Raw genomic sequence first — 18,653 nt, forward strand, 5'->3', positions numbered from 1 at the left:
GATTTGTGCTTAGCCTATCACCGTAGACGGATCTTTGTATTATGCAATAGGGTCCCCCTATTACTAAGACTCCGCTGTCCGTCTGTCCTTCCGTCTGTCCGTCTGTCCGACAGACAGTCACCTGGCTGTATCTCATGAACCGTGATAGCTAGACAGCTGAAATTTTCACAGATGATGTATTTCTGTTGCCGCTTTAACAACAAATACTAAAAACAGAATAATATAAATATTTAAATGGGGCTCCCATACAACAAACGTGATTTTTTTGTTGTTTTTTTCCGTAATGGTACGGAACCCTTTGTGCGCGAGTCCGACTCGCACTTGGCCGGTTTTTTAAGACTCCACTGCCCGTCTGTCTATATGTCTGTCACCAGGCTGTATTTCATGAGCTGTGATAGCAAGATAGTTGAAATTTTCACAGATGATGTATTTCTGTTGCCGCTTTAACAACAAATACTAAAAACAAAAGAAAATGGTACGGAAACCTTCGTGCGTAAGTCCGACTCGCACTTGGCCGGTTTTTGGATTTGTGCTTAGCCTATCACCGTAGACGGATCTTTGTATTATGCACGAGGGAGTGGTTAGACTCACTTAATATGCCAGACTGAAATTAAGAAAAACATTCCCTAGTTCACGCCACTGACATTGCTGGCTTTTTCGTCTAGACGATTGCGCGCTGAATTAGTCGAAAATATCGTACTAACAAGGGTTATTGTTATTTTGAGGGTTGGTTTAGTTATGAAACCTACGCGTGTTCGTTGGAAGCGAAAGAGAAGGCGCTAGCCAAGGGGGTGGCGCTTACGGCCAGCGGGTGAAAACTGCTTGCACCAGTTATCTTCGGGACCTCGGCGGCGCCGGGCGCGATCCAGCCGCATGTCAAATGTCGGCACCAAAACTTTTCACGAGTTTTCCAAAAAATATTATTTAGTTCCATAGTCGACCGGCCCCTTTAATCACTTCTTTGCGTGTGTCGAATGCAACCGAAAAGAGCGTTTAACGTGTGTTTTATGGTTTAGTTTGTTTTTAACGATAAAATGTTATAGTTACGTGATTCCCTGGTTTTGAAAAGAAATATTTCTATGTATAAGAATTGATAGAGATTTTTTCAGTTTACTGGCACGGACTTGTTAAATTAAAGTATTACGTTGAAACCTGTATTTTTTCAATTTCATTTGCGACTTTGAGGTTTATGTTAACCAAACGTATGTTTCAAATGGTTGATCATTTAAAATAATCATAACTACGATAAAATTAATACTCGATAAACCAAGACAATGAGTCATTTCACGTTATTGAAGAGTGGGAAACTTCTGTTGGCGTTGCTAGTGCTGGATTGGTTGTTTGCCGGAAGTACAGATGCCACAACTCGTAAGTCTCTTAATTGAATCTAGTAAATAGTAATTATGTAGGTACGTAGTTGATCGACCTGATTGATGAAATATAATTTGCACAAACCACTCGATCAACTTTTATGGCGAATCTGCACAAATTATATTACGTCAACATACATCCGTTTATTTAAAAATATATGCTTGTAAATATTTATATTCTTAAAATTACAATCGTTTTCTTGAAAACGACTACTTAACAATTTCGCAGATTACAGGCTTACTACGGGGGAAAACAACCTAATCCCGTATCCTGTATAAAAATGTTAACCGACGTTCGTAGGCGTATATTTGATGAGATTATCGCGTTATGTTATACATTTAATACTTTATATGAAGTAAAGTTCCTTTTATTCAAATGGCTTCATTATCTTTTCAATCATAGGTATGTAAGTACCTATGCCAGAGTATTAAAACAAAAATTGACAGTTTACTCTATCATTTCGGCAATAGGTACGTATATAGTAGGTTTGTTTTAAGTTTGGCTAGTTATGTGCATTTGTATGTACGCATAATATCTAAATGAAAATTTCATGTAGGAATTAGATACATAATATGTAGTAGACATTGTGAAAATATAAAAGCATTTTTCCAAGTAATAAAGAATGTTTTTATTATGAAATCCCAATTCAATAAGTCGGTAAGCGGATTTGTGCACAATCAAAACTGGTACTGATGGAAAACAGCTATGTTGAAAATATATTATATGCTCTACGCTGATTTCGAGCACGAATTTGTTCATACTGTTGACAAATAAAGCCGTTACCGCCGCGTGCCGCTTTGTTTACAAACATGAACATTTCATTAAATTTTCATCATATTTGGATTTATATGTTAGAATACTTAATGTTAATATGCCCATTGACACCCGCAACACCAGAGTAAGTGCGCTGTGCTGGCCTTTAAGATTTTAAACGTCACTTGTTCTAGAGTTTTTTGTCGGTAATTTAAAATATAGTCATGATTAACTACATGTTTTTTTTTTCAAATCGTAATAACTACATTTGGAAAATAATCCTAATCTTGTAAGTATTGAGTTCTTACACTTCTACCATTATAAATTTAAAACACTCGGGAATACCCATAATTATATATCTTAGCAGACGAAAAAGTAAACGTGAATTTGAGATTACCTACATTCATTTGCGATTTTTAATACTTCTAAGTTTAAGTCTCCTTAATCAGTTTTTATAAATTATTGTTTTAATCAAAGTTCAAAAATTACTTCCTGGTTTAATTTAGAATCACATTCAAAAATTACGTACCACTACTTCCGAAGGCTTGGGTTCTAAATGAACCGCAAATCTTTTCCCCTAACCGTAATATGATGGGTTGACGTGCAAGTCAATTAGTGTGCCGGTCGCGGGGCGCGCGGTAACGTCTATCACCGCGCCGGAAGGCAATGAGCCTAGCCTTAACAACACCGCATTATACTGTATTTTAGAAAATCGCGCTGAGACCGCTACGCTGCTTAGGGGGGATATGAGACCATTTTTTATTGAAAGTATTTTGCATTTAAAATAAGCTATTAGAGATTAGGGAGGCTTTTTTGTTATGATTTTATACGTTTTTAGGCATGTATACTAACTTCGCGCCGGAAGGCAATGAACCTAGATTTTACCTAACGCCCCATTATACTGTCGTTTATAAAAGGTGCTACTTTGCAGGGCAAACCATGCATTGTATTTAATATTACAAAATAAGTTATTAAGGATTAGGATGCTTTCTTGATACCTACGTTTAATGCTCGTTTTCAATCGATTTGCACAAAAAAGGCGATTCCTAATTCGACTATTTAAGAAAACGTCATGTTCCGATCCCTAAAAGATGTTTGACTTATATAATGATTCTAGAAAATACTTAATGTATCTAATCACTGTGAAGTATATCTCGGGTCTCAAAAATAATGAGATCCCTTGTGTAATTAGTAGAAACTAAAATTTTCAAGACGATTTTGATTATTTAAAAACTCATTCGGTTTTGTAAAATATAGAATAATGCTATTATTAATTACATTAAAGTTTAAATTTATGACTTAGTTAAGAGTAAATTGGCTTAAGAAAGAGTTTGTTTTTGGAATAGTGTACCTATTAAGAACAAGATTTAGGTGGTACTTTTACCTTAACTTAATTTACATAACCATCAGTTTTAATTAATGTACAGAACAAATAAATACCCTAAAAAGAAAGTAGCAAAACAAAATTTTGCCGACGACTCAATTATATACTTTGGCATTCAAGTCAGCTAATTTACCATCGGTGAATTGAAAACAGACATAAAAAAAAAAAAAAAAGAAAAAATATATAAATAGTTTTGAGGATATATACGCATGATAGTTCATAACAAAGCTTTTCCGGATTTTTTTAGGTAACAACTTAAATTATTTTATCGTTAGGTATTTTCTAAACCTAAAATGAAATTCTATAACAAGGTACGTGCTGAAACCTCGAGGGTTTTCTACACTCGCCATTAACCAAGATTAAGGTTAAAAGCAGACCCATTTCCCGTAAAAAGGCAACTATAAGTTTAATGTTTGCTTAATTGAGTTGAAATCGATACTCAACGCTTTTCACTTCAAGAACTTAACACGTAAAGAGCGTGGTGTGTATTACGCAAAAGTTCATAATTATTTTTTAAGCTTATTAACCTTTTGACCTGGTTTCGTCCGTTACACACGAAATAGTCGCGTGCTGCCGAATTAATTTGACAGAACATGCTTATTTGAGAGTATTAAACAATTATTCGCCAGTTGTGGAATAACTGCCTTCCTTGGTCGTATTTTGACCGTGTAGATTATTTTTTCTATTAAGTATAAGTACTAAAAGTATGGGGCCGTTTGAACTTAATATTTTGGATATTTCTAGTTTTATTTAAAAAAGTTATTGATATAATAATTATTTATTACACATTGAATAACGTATTTTCGATGTTAGTTTTTTTTACATCTGTTGTATTTACGGAATAATCGCATATAAACATTTAACGATTACACTGTATATCTATAGAGGATGTTAAGCAAACTTGAGGAAAACAAGTAAACCAATATGTCTGATTAGCAATAAAAATAAAAAGAACCTGATTTACTCGTAGGTTGGTTTTTATTACCCTTATTTAACGCAGAGGCGTTTTACTTAGACCAATTAGTTCCAATGAGATTGCATATGAGCCGCTCTCTTGGATGAAATGCAATGTGCATCTAGTCTCATCGCTTGGAAATGAAACTATGTTTTGAGAATTAATCTAGAGTTAACAACACAAAAAGTCCATCTTGTGTTGTTAACTAGTGCAACTGCTCTTGTAGCAACTGGTCGCAAAAATATATTGTGTCCTTTTTAGGGTTCCGTACCCAAAGGGTAAAAATGGGACCCTACTAGTAAGACTCCACTATCCGTCTATCCGTCTGTCGGTTTGACTGTCTGTCTGTGACCAGGTGTATCTCAAATTTTCAGATGATGTATTTCTGTTGCCGCTATAACAACAACTACTAAAAAGTACGGAACCCTTGTTGGGCGAGTCCGACTCGCACTTGTCCGTTTTTTTAAGTAAACTACTATCATTGGGCCAACTTATAGTTATAAAGCTGATGACCAGTTAATTTTTCATTAAAATGCACATCTAAAAGTTTCTTCAGATACCATAGGTATCATAGGTATACCATGCCTGAAGTAATATATATGTAGCCCATATTTATACCTATTATTAGGGTTCCGTACCCAAAGGGTAAAAACGGGACCCTATTACTAAGACTCCGCTGTCCGTCTGTCACCAGGCTATATCTCATGAACCGTGATAGCTAGACAGCTGAAATTTTCACAGATGATGTATTTCTGTTGCTGCAGCTGCTGCTATAACAACAAATACTAAAAAGTACGGAACCCTCGGAGTCTGACTCGCACTTGGCCGGTTTTTAGGCTCACATTTGCAGTCATCTGATATCATTGATATAACTTGTAATTTGAGTGGCAACCGAATTAATTAAGACGTATCATAAATACAAAGCAATACTCTTCATGTGTTGCAGTATCTTGGTTTGATAAACGATACCCTTTAGATAATTGACTTGCTTGACTTGGCGCTTAATCGCTCGAGGTTTGATTAACTCTTCTAAAGATTAACTAGTTACAATACGACCGCCTCACACGCCTGCTCTGCCATGAAATAAACTACTTTATTCGAATTTAAACTGTTGTGAGACATACTAACATTAAATCATTTTACGGTTTAGACTCTCTTGTTTTAGTCAGTACGCAATACACGGTCGTCGTGAACGCTGCTCGCACTATTAGTGCTTGAGAAAGGAGACCTAGGCTCTCCGAAACATGTCGCGCGAGTGACTAAAACAAGTGAGTCTAAACCGTAAAATGATTTAAACTACTTAATTACTACAGCATTAAGGTAACCTAAAATATATATGTAACAACAATGTAATTCCCGATACGCATGCCTTATAGAGCTCATTGTGAGCCTAGGTCTTATATTATAATTATAATATCTATATTTATCTTTCTAAACCTCATAGTTAAGCCCTGCTTGACGTAACCATAGAGTAACTTATACTAGAGCGGTACTGTCATAGTAAATTTTGTAACCCCAGTAAATTCACTGCCATCTGTCGACACACTTTAAAACTAAAAATGAAGATTTATAAAAATACGATAAAATGTATTTAAATATGGATAAATGATTTTTTTTATTTGTATTAATTATTTTTATGATTTTGACCCAAGTTCTTTCACTGATATGCGTTAAAATTGTTAAATAACAAACGAAACCGTCAACACCATGTATACGACAGTAGGCCAAAGCTAGTAGCGCCCTCTGAACGAGAATCAAATTTTCTTGATTTTCGAGGCACGTTTTTTCCTTATACTGTATCCATCTATTACTGAGTTATATCTATCTTTGTCGTAACTTAACATACAGGGATGGGAGTTTTTATATGACACTACCAATTGAGATAACAAATCTATTGACACGTAGAAAAATTAATGGTTGATACCTAAAAGACACTATTAAAATCAGAAATATGTATTATATCATAAACTAACAATCTATAGTATTATTAAGTTGAGTTACAATTATAATATCAAAATCTGCATGTTCCCAGTTCTATGGTTGTGTCCAATTTGTTTGTTTTCATTACCAGTAATTGGTTTATTGATGTTCTTGAAACTGATACTGCTTTTAACAAACACAAAAATTAGAGAATTGGAAAGACATTTTTCTTCTTCTTAGATTACCGATGGAAAACAATTTAAACTTCCTTGAGTAGTGCCATAAAAAATGTCCACCATGACAGGACAGGATATTATTTCCTTAAAGGTTGATCGTTAATTGTATAGTAACGAATAACAGAATTATTTAATTAAGATTTAATAAAGTTAATTGATTTTGAGTAAGCACTCAAACTGCGTCGTTTAGGAACTTTTTGAAGTCTAGATACCAGATGCTTCCGCTAAGATTAGTGTTTAAGCCAACAACTCGGACAGACGATTTTGATTGATTGAAGTGGGATACCCTGAAGTTTATAATTTTATTCTAATTAATTTATTTTCATGTCAAGTTTAATCTACTCAATTAAAATTTTTCGTCTAATATGAACTTTGAATGTTATGTAAAAGCGTTATCTTATTATACTGGCTTTGATACCTACGTTCAATTCAAAAAAAGAGAGACATAACATTTATTGATCAAAAATGTAAAATTATAAAATAAAAAAAGAGAAAATATAAACGAAAGGTAAAACCTAGGTTTAATAAAAAAAATAACATGATAAAGTAGCGTTAAATAGACTACAATAAATTGTATGTATGTAAAGTGACTGAATGTTATTTCGAACATCCATCCGGGTACACTTCGATAATTAATAATATTTGTACAGTCAATATAAATCCTAGCGATTAAATATGACTACGTGACAGATTGAAAAATGATTTAAATAAAATCCATCGTTCATAATTGAATGGAATAACATGGCTCAAGGTGTCAGGATTCCTGATAAATTTATTACCGACCAGTTAGCTATGTACTTGCATTGCAGTAACAGTAATGCAGCCAGTAGCTGTGATAGCATTGCACAGTCTTGGGTTTGTGTTCTGGGAAGGGGAAATGTTATCATTTATTGGTTATGTTATAATAAATGGTTAGCTTCATTCATTAATATAATTCAATTAATTTCATTTCAGATAACAAATGATCCATTAACAATGAAGATTAAAATAAAAATTACATACACATAACAAATAATAATAAAAAATTAAATATTAAAATTAAAATTTTATGAAAATCCCGTACATCAGCCAACACTGAAAATGGTGCCTGGCCTCCGTATATTTTTATTCCTGATAGGCCTGATAACTATTATTCTAACTAACTACACCACGCTGCCGTCTATAATGCCTCGCAACTACTCTTCACAGCCGCAAACCTTAGAAACTCAACAATGTCTAAATAAAGACCGTCAATTATGGCTCTGTGATTAAGGTCACTACACAACCTATCACAACAGTTAGAAAATTCATGCAATAATCAATCAGTCAAATAATTTATTCAAAAAGTCATATTAGCAGACTTCGTAATTGATTGGCTTGGAAAAACCTACCCAGCTATTAAATCTACCAATAAATCAGTATGCGATAATTGTCTTATCTCACCTGCCGACGGTCTGAGGTTTGAATCCGGTTGAAGTCAAATATTTGTGAGATATAAACTACTTACTTTTGGTTTTTTTCATATACCTAATTAATTTTAAATTCCTTTATTTATATTTCGTGGATTTGGAAAAGGCTTATGACAGAGTGGTGAGGAATGAACTTTGGTCGGTACTGTCGGTGTATGGATTAAGCGGCCGTCTCATTCAGGCACTGAAATCGCTCTATGAGGATTCCAGTGCTTGTGTGAGAGTAAACGGGTCGTACACTGAGTGGTTTAGCATCGAAAAGGGTGTTAGGCAGGGATGGTGTAGCGTCACCATGGCTGTTTAATCTGTTCATGGACAGTAGTTTGCATGATTTGAGAAATGATGAATGTGGGCTGAGAATGAGTGGGTTACCCGTCAAATGTCTTCTTTAAGCTGATGACCTGGTATTGCTAGCGTCATCGGGTGAAGAGTTGCAGGAGATGGTAACTAGAATGCATGGATCTTTTGAAAGGAAAGGAATGAAAATAAATGTAAGTAAGACGAAAGTTATGGTCTTTGAAAAGGAGGAATATATAAAAAACTGTGAAATTTTGATTGGTCAAGAAAGAGTAGAACAAGTGAAAGAGTTTGGGTATCTGGGAACATTATTCACTAGGGACGGTAAGCATGATAAATATATTGAAAGGAGAGTGAGTGCTGGAAATCGCGTGAATGGGGCACTTAACGCTTTTATGAGCAGCCAGAAGGTGTCGCAAAAGGCACGGTTGGCTGCGCATAGAGGGGTGCTGGTGCCTACACTTATGTATGGTAGCGAAAGTTGGGTATGGCAGAAGAGGCATCAGAGCCAAGTGAATGCAGTGGAAATGAGAGCGTTGAGAAGTGTGTGTGGTGTGAGATTACAAGATAGAATTAGGAACAGTGTGATAAGGGAAAAGTGTGGACTGAGCGAAGATGTAGTGACAAAAATTGAGAAAGGTATGTTGAGATGGTTTGGACACGTGGAAAGAATGAGTGAAAGAAGGCTAACAAAGAGAGTGTATAAGGGAGAGGTGGAAACGGGAGTTGGAAGGGGCAGACCTCGGCGGACTTTCTCTGATCAGATCGGGGAAATCCTGAAGAAAGGCCAGGTCAAGAGCACCCTAAACCGGCGAGCGTGTATGAGGAATGTTATGAAAGTGAAGGAAGCGAAAGAGGTATGTCAGGATCGTAGCAAGTGGAAATCCGTGGTCTCTGCCTCTGCCTACCCCTCCGGGAAATAGGCGTGATTATATGTATGTATGTATGTATGTACAACGCCGCAAGGCCGCAAAAATATCTGACACGATCTTATTTGTAGAGTCATAAGAGCGTGTCATATATTTTTGCGGCCTCCGAAGAGTAACATATATTATTGCAGGTGCCTGTACCCTATGTAAACGGTTTTGGATTACCGTGTGTAAGAAAATCTTAAAATTATATGTATGTATGTATGTTATTAATATTTTTGTGAGACAAAAAGCCCAAAGCGAACCTTTTCGATTAATGACAAAACACTATTTAGATTACTGCATAAACGTGCTGCATTTATCTACACCAGTAGGTATGGACATAGCCGTAGAAGTCCTAGTAGGTATCTTTAGAAAGTGTCTCAGGCTAATTAATACCTTAGGAAAGCCCACGCTAAGGAGACTCCCACGATATAATTAACATATTGTTACCTACTAAATAATCGAATGCGTCTGACATCCATGTATGTAAGAATAGAATAATATGTGTACTTTTTGTAACTTCTTATGATTTATTAATAAAATTGTGGTTTTTACAGACGAGCCGGGCTTTACCGGGCCCATCACGAACGTTACGGCGCCGCTGGGCCGTGAGGCAATACTCGCCTGCTCCGTGCACAACCTTTCCACTTATAAGGTATTAAAAATAATATAGAGGTATAAAATAAAATCGCAAACTAATTTTCTTTCTGTTTTCTTAATAATATATTTGTAGGAGTACTAAATTCCCAAAATTTAAGGGTCAGTTTTCAACTTTTGCCACTTTTTGTTTGCTAACAAGTAGATACTAGGTAGAGTACTCTTTATTTCTCAGAATTAGCTTCAGGAAAAACACCATTAAAATATTGATACATAAAGAGTATTTTTTCGTGTGTTACTTACCTGCTACATCATTGTTTGTATTTAACCCAGGAAAAGCTGTTTAAAAAGGTAAATCAGATTTGCTGCCGCAGTAAGTATTTGCTTGTAGAGAATGTTTTCTTATTTTGACTTGTACTTACTTTCACTTATTTATACAGTCAGTCTTGTCAAAGCAAGATAAAGAAGCATTTTGTGGTAGCATTGATTTTGGCTTAGAAAACCTTACTGGGGGTTGTTTTATTGAGTAAAACATGTTGAGCAAGTAAAGTTACAATATAATTTTTGTTATTTTTTTGTAATGGGTAACAAACACTTTATTTATTTATTTATACGTAGATAGTACAAAGGCAGGAAAATCTATTAATCCAACAGGTGTATTCTAATTCATTAATGAGATCGACTAATTTCATATTGATTCGATTTTAGTCTCAAGTGTATCTGCTCGCACCAATATCAAATCAAGATCTTGTTTATCACATTGTGCCTCTTGAGCGCCATTATAATTATAATTATAATCCATTATAATTATACCATAAATAATTATAATTATCTTTAAAAACGCTTAACCTTAGCCATTACATTATAGTTATTTAACTTTAACCTTTAGGTGGCATGGCTTCGAGTAGACACGCAGACCATCCTCACGATCCACATCCATGTGATATCGCGCTCCCGCCGCGTGGGGGTGACGCACAGCGACCACCGCACCTGGTTCCTGCACATTCGCGAGCTGCGAGAGACCGACCGCGGCTGGTACATGTGCCAGATCAACACCGATCCTATGAAGAGCCAGCTTGGGTATTTGGACGTCGTGGGTGCGTTAATTTTTACTTGCAGCTCATATCCCTGCCTACACTACAATATAGTTTTTCAAAAAAGTAGCACAACCAACACCAACAGTCCAATAAATGTTTTAGTTGTACTACGTAGGGTGTACTACACTTCTACTTTCTACTCACTGATTGTCGACACTCAGTCAAGGTACCTAATTAAGTCATCTAAGATACCATAAAATCACCCTATAGTTACTGCAACTATGGTTCTCAGGTTATTGAAACTGCGTAAACTAACGCGTCCATCTATTGCTCACTTTCTAACCTCTTCAACAATGAACTTCAGTTCTTGGTTCTTATGGCAAACAATAAACTTATGGCCTGATTTGTGACTGATCCATATCGTATCTTTAGCAAATTTTTGACATATCTTAAAGTTCGAATGAGGCCTTTATTGAATTTTCATACTCTGAAAGTGATTCATTGTTTATCTACTTATTTTTGAAGCGGACTGAAAGTTATGCGTTTTAGCCATAGGGAGTTTTACTTTCCAAGTACATATGTTTTTTTCAGTGTTTTCACCAGAAGCAATGAAAATATGGATTTGTAGTACCTATAGCTGCAATTCTGATATTTAACTCCCGATTCGTTAAAAAACGATCCTTTACCTAAATTATTCAGTGAAATTACCCCCAAGTGACCGTCAAGTACAAATAAGTACCTACTACAAGTTTATGTTTAGTATAATACTATTACTTACTCTATGGTTTAGTCATGTTTCGTAAAATACACATTGTAGAATTTTACTTCACTCGTTTTCGAAACACGAAAGTAGTGTTCTGGCACTAAAATATCTTATCACAAATGGGTGACTTTCATCACGTGGTTAACAATCTACTGTAGAAAAACCACATTTAATTTTGCGAGAAAACGTTTATTGACGGTGTTTTGTATTTGATATTAAAGATGATTGTGATAAAAGGTTACATTCGGATGGCGATTGCAGCAGCGATGCTGTTGTAGCGTTACTGCTGCAGCGTTGACGTGGACGATGTTACTGTCAATCTCTTTTATAATTTGAGTGACAAATTTAACTTTCTAATCGCGACACAATTGCGCAAAGACAGCAACGCAATTTAACGCTGCAACAGTAGGATACGAATCACTATATCGCTATACGAATGTACTTTAATTTTACTGTGATCACATAAAATAAATAATAAGTAGGCCTTTGTCATCTGTGTCAGATGTTTTAAGCAGCATCCCGGTTACGACACTTGCGTTCGTGGCTGTAGCGGCAGGAGGGCGAAGTGCCCTCTCCGCGGATCACATACACTTTTAAACACCAAATTAATGTAATTGAGTAGATATATTTCTTTTATGCGAAAATAACGTCGTCGTCGGTCACATGTTTTCACAAACGTGGCTTTGAAATGTCATCGCAAAGTCGCGCCGGTCAACTTGTGTTATCACTTTACATTACCTATTTGTCATGAGTTAAAAAAAGTCGATTCGCTTGCCTAGGTAGATAAAACTAAAACTTTACAAAGTTAAACGAGCTTTGTGCCGTTTGCCCCATTTATTTGACTTCTAGTAAGTTTAAAACTTTACAGTAATTGCTGTAACTACTAAACTAACATTACAAGTTGTTAAAATTTTAAAATTTGCTGGAATTTTAAATATGTAGTGGAAATAAAAGGAACCAACTTTAATGGACAAACATTGAAATGAAATATTTTAAAGTCTTACTATTGCCCTCTTTTCTGTATCTCCGTCTCTTCGGTCTCTTGATTCCCCTTCTATTAAAGGTTTTATAATATCATGGCGACTCGGGACTTTTATTTCATTGTAAATACTATGTACAGAACAACGCAAAGAGCTTAGGTAATTTATAAGTATAACAATTAATGGAGCATTAAAAGCTACAAAAAAGTAATAAGAACTGGCGATTTTAATAATAACAATCGATAATTACTGTGTAATTATATTGTACGTGTAATATGTGTGATGAAAAATTATTATGTTAATTCTACGACGGCGGCAAACAAACATAGAGCTTGTCTGATTAATTATTTTAGTAGTTAATGTGTATCTTTTTTACTCAGTTCCTCCGGACATTTTGGATCATGGAACGAGCCGCGATCAGACGATTCGGGAAGGGGCCTCCGTCAGTCTGACTTGTGCCGCCACAGGCTCGCCGCAGCCGCAGATCGTGTGGAGGCGCGAACATTCCAAGCCTATCGTCCTTTCTGAAGGAATACAAGGTAAACATATTATTATAATATTTATAATAGTATCATATATAAAATTTGCGTTCGCATAGTTTCTTCTTATACCTATCTTAGATCGTAAGACAAGGTATTAAGGTTTTCGTAGGGTCCTCCGACCAGCCTCCGACAACCTCCGCCGCCACGGGATCAGATCGTTCAGAATAAAGGATGACTCACGTTAGACCGAGCCGTGTCCGGGCCGGAGCTTCCGGCGCTTACTTTTCTATGACATGACAGGTGATCACGTGATGCCTTTCATAGAAAACGAAGCGCTTGAAGCTCCGGCCCGGACACGGCCCGGTCTAACGTGAGTCATCCTTAAGCATTCCAATCCTAGCTACAATGGAATGTACAATCATTACGATTAATTTATTTCTAAGCTTTGTGGTATCGTTTGCAGACGAAGAAAAAGGAAGTAGTGAATGTCCCAGTGTTGGACTTGACTACGGAAGGGAATGTAGGTACAGGATCTTGAATTAGGTTTCTGTTGGAAATCCTTAGCTGAAGTTCTTTTGGCGAAACGAGTCTTTTATGTTACCTACTAGTTGCTAGGGGAAGCTGGATTAAAAAATATAGGGTATAATGTCACCTTTCGCTCATTAACTAACATTTTAGATAGGTGAGTCAACGATGTTTATGAAACATTTTTTGAAAAGGATGAATATTAATATTACACAAATCAAACGAGGAAGAATATTACACAAATCGAACTGGTTCTAATAGCTACATTGTACTACATATATATATATTATGTTACATATATATATATGTTATACATATATGTGTTTTTTACTGGTTTTTTTTAATACTTACTGCGAAAATAAATGACTTTTTTATTTATTTTATATTACTATTATACCAAGTATATAAAAACAAATTCCGAAACTCGACAATCCTCATTTAATAAATAAGAAAGACGCGTCAATTTAGCATCTAGATATAGATGTTTGTCATGAAAGGTTAAACAGCGTATTATTCGAAGCGCGATACAAGTGCTATTTATTCTAGTAGGTATGCTAGCATATTGACAATTGGTGCTTTCACTACAATAGTGTCATCGAAACAATGCTTTGACAGCCGAGTTATTAATGATGATAAGTTAGCAATTACAACAAGACGATATATCGACAGGTAACTACCGTGACCTTCCTTCGGGTCGAAACGACAATTTATTATATTCTTGAACATAATTAAAGGCTTTTAGCGCGTTTGTTTTATCTTGCTACCCGATCAGTACCCAATTGCGAATGTTTCCAATCTAATCTTAGGGCCGCTTTCAAACTGTTAAGTGTGTTTGTGTAATTGCCTGACCAATGTTTTTCGAGTCTATGCATATATTATATATATATATATCTTTCAGGGCATCGCCGGTGCGTAGTTTCAGTTTATTTACTCAAAAACAATTTACATCGTATATTGATCTAGACTAACACGATTTTCACTCATAATTTTAAACTAACACAGGACTTAATCACGTAAAAATATCCCATCACATACCATCGGATGTCGTGAGTGTTGTGTGTAGGCAAAGTGACAACCCTAGCGTACAAGTTAATAATCAAGATCAAGTGCGGGTATTTCTTAAACCCCGCGCAGCAAGATGTTGATACAATTGCAGTCTGCCTGTGACCACGAACGTAACGTCACGTTTGAAACGTCAGGCCATAAATAAACGTAAGTTTTTACGCGATTAAGTCCCGTGTTAGTTTAAAATTATGAATTTACATCGTGTTTGAATATTTAATAAAATTAATTATATACAATTATTCTTAACCACCACCTATTATACCAATAAGAAACGCATAAAAAATGCATGCAAAACATACATACATTCAATAAATAAATTCTGCTATGACATTAAACGTTTCATTAATCAGCGTAAGAAATAACCAAAGTGGCAAAATACTTGTGTATTGCCAACACACCATTGTTACCATAGGAATAAAGATGTAATATATTTGGCTATGTTTGGATATGTTGAGATTTTTAAAGTAAACTGCACATTGAATGCAAAAGGGCGTTTTAAAAATGAGCGTTTAAAGATAAAGTATAAATTTGACGCACGGATGAACTAAAATGTATGCTCGATTCTTTTACCATATCTCTCTTATCTTTAACCAGAAGTAACGATATCAGTAAGCGAATTTACCGCGGCTTAAAGGTGGACTCACGTTAGACCGGGCCGTGACCGGGCCGGAGCTTCCTTCATAATAAGCTACAATTTAACTTCACCTGCTTATAGTTTCTCTATCTGTTATTCTTAATACAATTATAAAACAAAATTTGATAATTATTACGTTTTGTAGTACATACTATTTCAAATTTTGCAGCTTTTAACTGTGCAGCTGTGGTTATAACTTACAAGGTGGGTTTATTTTCAGCCGGCTGGTCTTCATTACAAATTGCATGCTCGAAGCACTTTAGTTAGAACATAAGTTGATGCGGGGCAGCGGGGTTACTGCAGCTGAACTATTTACTTTCTTACTTACGGCGTTTTGACCTGACTACTGCAAGTGAGGTATAAAGTCGAATGTCTTGACATATTGACTCATCAACGCAGACCCGACACTACAATAGTTAGAAAATGAAATTTTGCACATCAGGTTACATGTATATAACGTGTACAAGAAATCAGAAGTGATAAATTTCAACCCCTAAGAGCCCCCCTTGGGTTGGAAGGTGCTAAAAAAGGTTGCGAAAGTTTGTATGTGTTATTACTATTTTTATTTTAAGCTAGAAACTTGAAACTGTAAAAATACATTACAACATTACAATACATTACATTACAAAAAGGGTTTAGTTTGTAACGGAAACGAATTGAATAAGAGCCCTGAATCGTCGTAGATAGATACAAAATAAATTTCAGCGTTTTTAGAACATCCTTTGAGATGGTTAAAAAGCAGTTAAAAATTGTATCGGGTAGAGACTTTAACTTTGGTAGAAAGACGCAATATTAGAAACCAAGAAAAATACTTCCACCTCCTTTTTAATTCCATACCCTAAAGAGGTTAAACACGGGTTGAAAGTTGTATCAGGAGGAATTGAAATTTCCTGGGGAGACACTATATTAAATGTAAAGCAAGAAAAGTTATTTCATCGGTTTTGAATATTCGTCCCATAAGATGGTTAAAAAAGGGTTCAAAGATTGAAATAAATATTTAGTTAATTGAACAATTTGGCGAAAGAAATGTATTCCAAATGTTGTATGTCATAATAATAATCTACTTAACAATAATTGTACCAAGCAAAAAAAAAATTATCATAATGAAAATTTTCCGAATGTTGGTTGCCAAAGTAAATTATCTGCGATGAGTTGGGTGGCAAATGAAGTTCGGACAATAAAACTTCGGCAAAAAGGCAGAGCATTATATTGGAATACAAGAAAAATAATTTCAGCGTTCAAAGTTTGTATTTAACAAGTCTACGTATTTCCTTACGCGACCGACTTGAAACGTCGCAGAAAGACGTTGTGACAGACAAATGTACCTAGTCAAATTATTCACAAACTACAATTTTTTGTTGCACTATGTTTATGTAGTTACAACATTAAACATATCTTGGTACCACATTTCATTATCGTCATATATTTTAACTAATTTACAAAAAAATTAACTTTAATTAATGATAATATAAGTACATCTAAACTCTCGTCTTGAATCACTATACCTAATCAACGCACTAAAATTCGTTGCGTAGTTAAAAATGTTTAAGCGTACAGACGGAAGGAGATTCTTTGTTTTTAGGGTTCCGTACCCAAAGGGTAAATACAGCACCCTATTACTAAGACTTCTCGCTGTCCGTCTGTCACTAGGCTGTATGTCATAAACCGTGATAGTTCGACAGTTGAAATTTTCACAGATGATGCATTTCATTTTGCATTTTGAATGTAAATGTAATTGAATTGAATTGAATTTCTGTTGCCGCTATAACAACAAATACTAAAAACATAATAAAATAAATATTTAACTACGTGGGGCTTCCATACCACAAACGTGATTTTTTGCCGTTTTTTGCGTATGGCCGGTTTTTTACAATATGAAGATGACATGAATAAATGTGGTTATTAGAAATCAAAAATAAAAACAAAGACAATACTTACTAGTGGACACACGTTGCCGATAGAATAGTACTAATATTCTATGGGCTCCCACAAGGATCAATTTACCGAGTGCATGCATGCATACCAAGCAATCTTCTAATTCGTTGAATAAACGAACATTTTCAACAGTGTATCGACTCTAAGAAAACTTTATTCAGATCCATGGTTTTAGAAAAATATGGTGAATAAATTAATATAAAATGTTAGGTTCGTTTCATAAAAATAGCAGTTTATTACGATTTGAAAACAAAACTTCCGTGAGACACAGACATATTAAACATATTAATAACGGGTCACTCACGGGTCACGGGTTTTCGACTTAAAATACCTGAGTGACCCGTTATTAATATGTTTATTACGATTTGCCTCATATACCTAGTGTCCCAGTGTTATTTATGTCATAATTTCATAGAAATTTGACGTTTAAAATAACACCTGTACTGCGTGTGCTGTCAAAATCTGTGCAGACTTTTCTTGGTTTAACTCGACTTCCGGTTCGAACGCCATCTTAATAGTAGCCTCGTGATTAATTCCTTTGTTTTTTGCTAATTAATATTGTTTAAAGTGTAATATCGATAGCTTTATTATACAGTAATCTAATTTGGTAGTGTGCAGTGAATGGAGAATTAATCTCAAAGCGTGTTTAACCACCATTTTGGAGGCAATGGCCGGTAGTCCACGTGCTTCTCGTAAAATCCAGTTATCGGTTTTACGAGACAACAACAATAACTACCGAACAACGTCGTGCTCTAAGAGCATTTGGTATTTCTACCTCTAACCGTGTTTGGCTAGAGCCCTAGAGGCCCATAATTTTATTTTCAACACGCTCAAAACGACGTTTTTATTCCACCGATTTTTGGCTCATAATCCTAGATATTAAACACTCGTGCTCTTTCAGTGTATTATTCCACTCGTGGTTTTTCATTATATTATCCGACTGAGTTAAGAAGCTAACTGATTGCTAATAATATGCATGGAAAGGGAGCCTTCTTTAATTGGTCGGACTGGCGGGCACGGGCGCGCCCGCAGGTGTGCGCGGCGCGAGGCCCGCGGCCGGGGCGAGCGAGGGCCGGCCGGCAGTACGAGTATGACAGATGAAACACATAATACTAACTGTTTTAACTATTAAAATTTGATTAATATGAAAGTTTCTTTTTTTTCTCGCAAGTGTGTTGAAAAACGTCGTATGAAACGCGTGTGCATTGGTCATTAGACACATCGGCTTTCTTATTGCGCGCTCGCTTTCAGCTCGCGCGCACAATATCGCCTCGTGTTTAATGACCAACTTAGCACACTTGTATCATAATAATAATAATAATAATAATAAAATACTTTATTGCACACTACAAAATAAAGG

The 18,653-nt window shown here is 35.5% G+C and overlaps 1 protein-coding gene across 1 annotated transcript in view; it reads left to right on the forward strand.

The window, feature by feature from the left end:
* Positions 1-1,188: 1,188 nt before the first annotated feature.
* The window catches only part of LOC134743530 (lachesin-like), a 28,683-nt gene continuing 11,218 nt past the window's right edge, over positions 1,189-18,653 (forward strand). Inside the window, exons 1-4 of the mRNA XM_063677018.1 lie at positions 1,189-1,368; positions 9,833-9,930; positions 10,762-10,969; positions 13,033-13,191. Coding sequence (XP_063533088.1) covers positions 1,275-1,368; positions 9,833-9,930; positions 10,762-10,969; positions 13,033-13,191 — 559 coding nt within the window. The 5' untranslated portion in view covers positions 1,189-1,274. The remainder of the gene's footprint in view (positions 1,369-9,832; positions 9,931-10,761; positions 10,970-13,032; positions 13,192-18,653) is intronic.

The sequence above is a fragment of the Cydia strobilella genome, chromosome 8, assembly GCF_947568885.1.
Source record: "Cydia strobilella chromosome 8, ilCydStro3.1, whole genome shotgun sequence".
Lineage (NCBI taxonomy): Eukaryota > Metazoa > Arthropoda > Insecta > Lepidoptera > Tortricidae > Cydia > Cydia strobilella.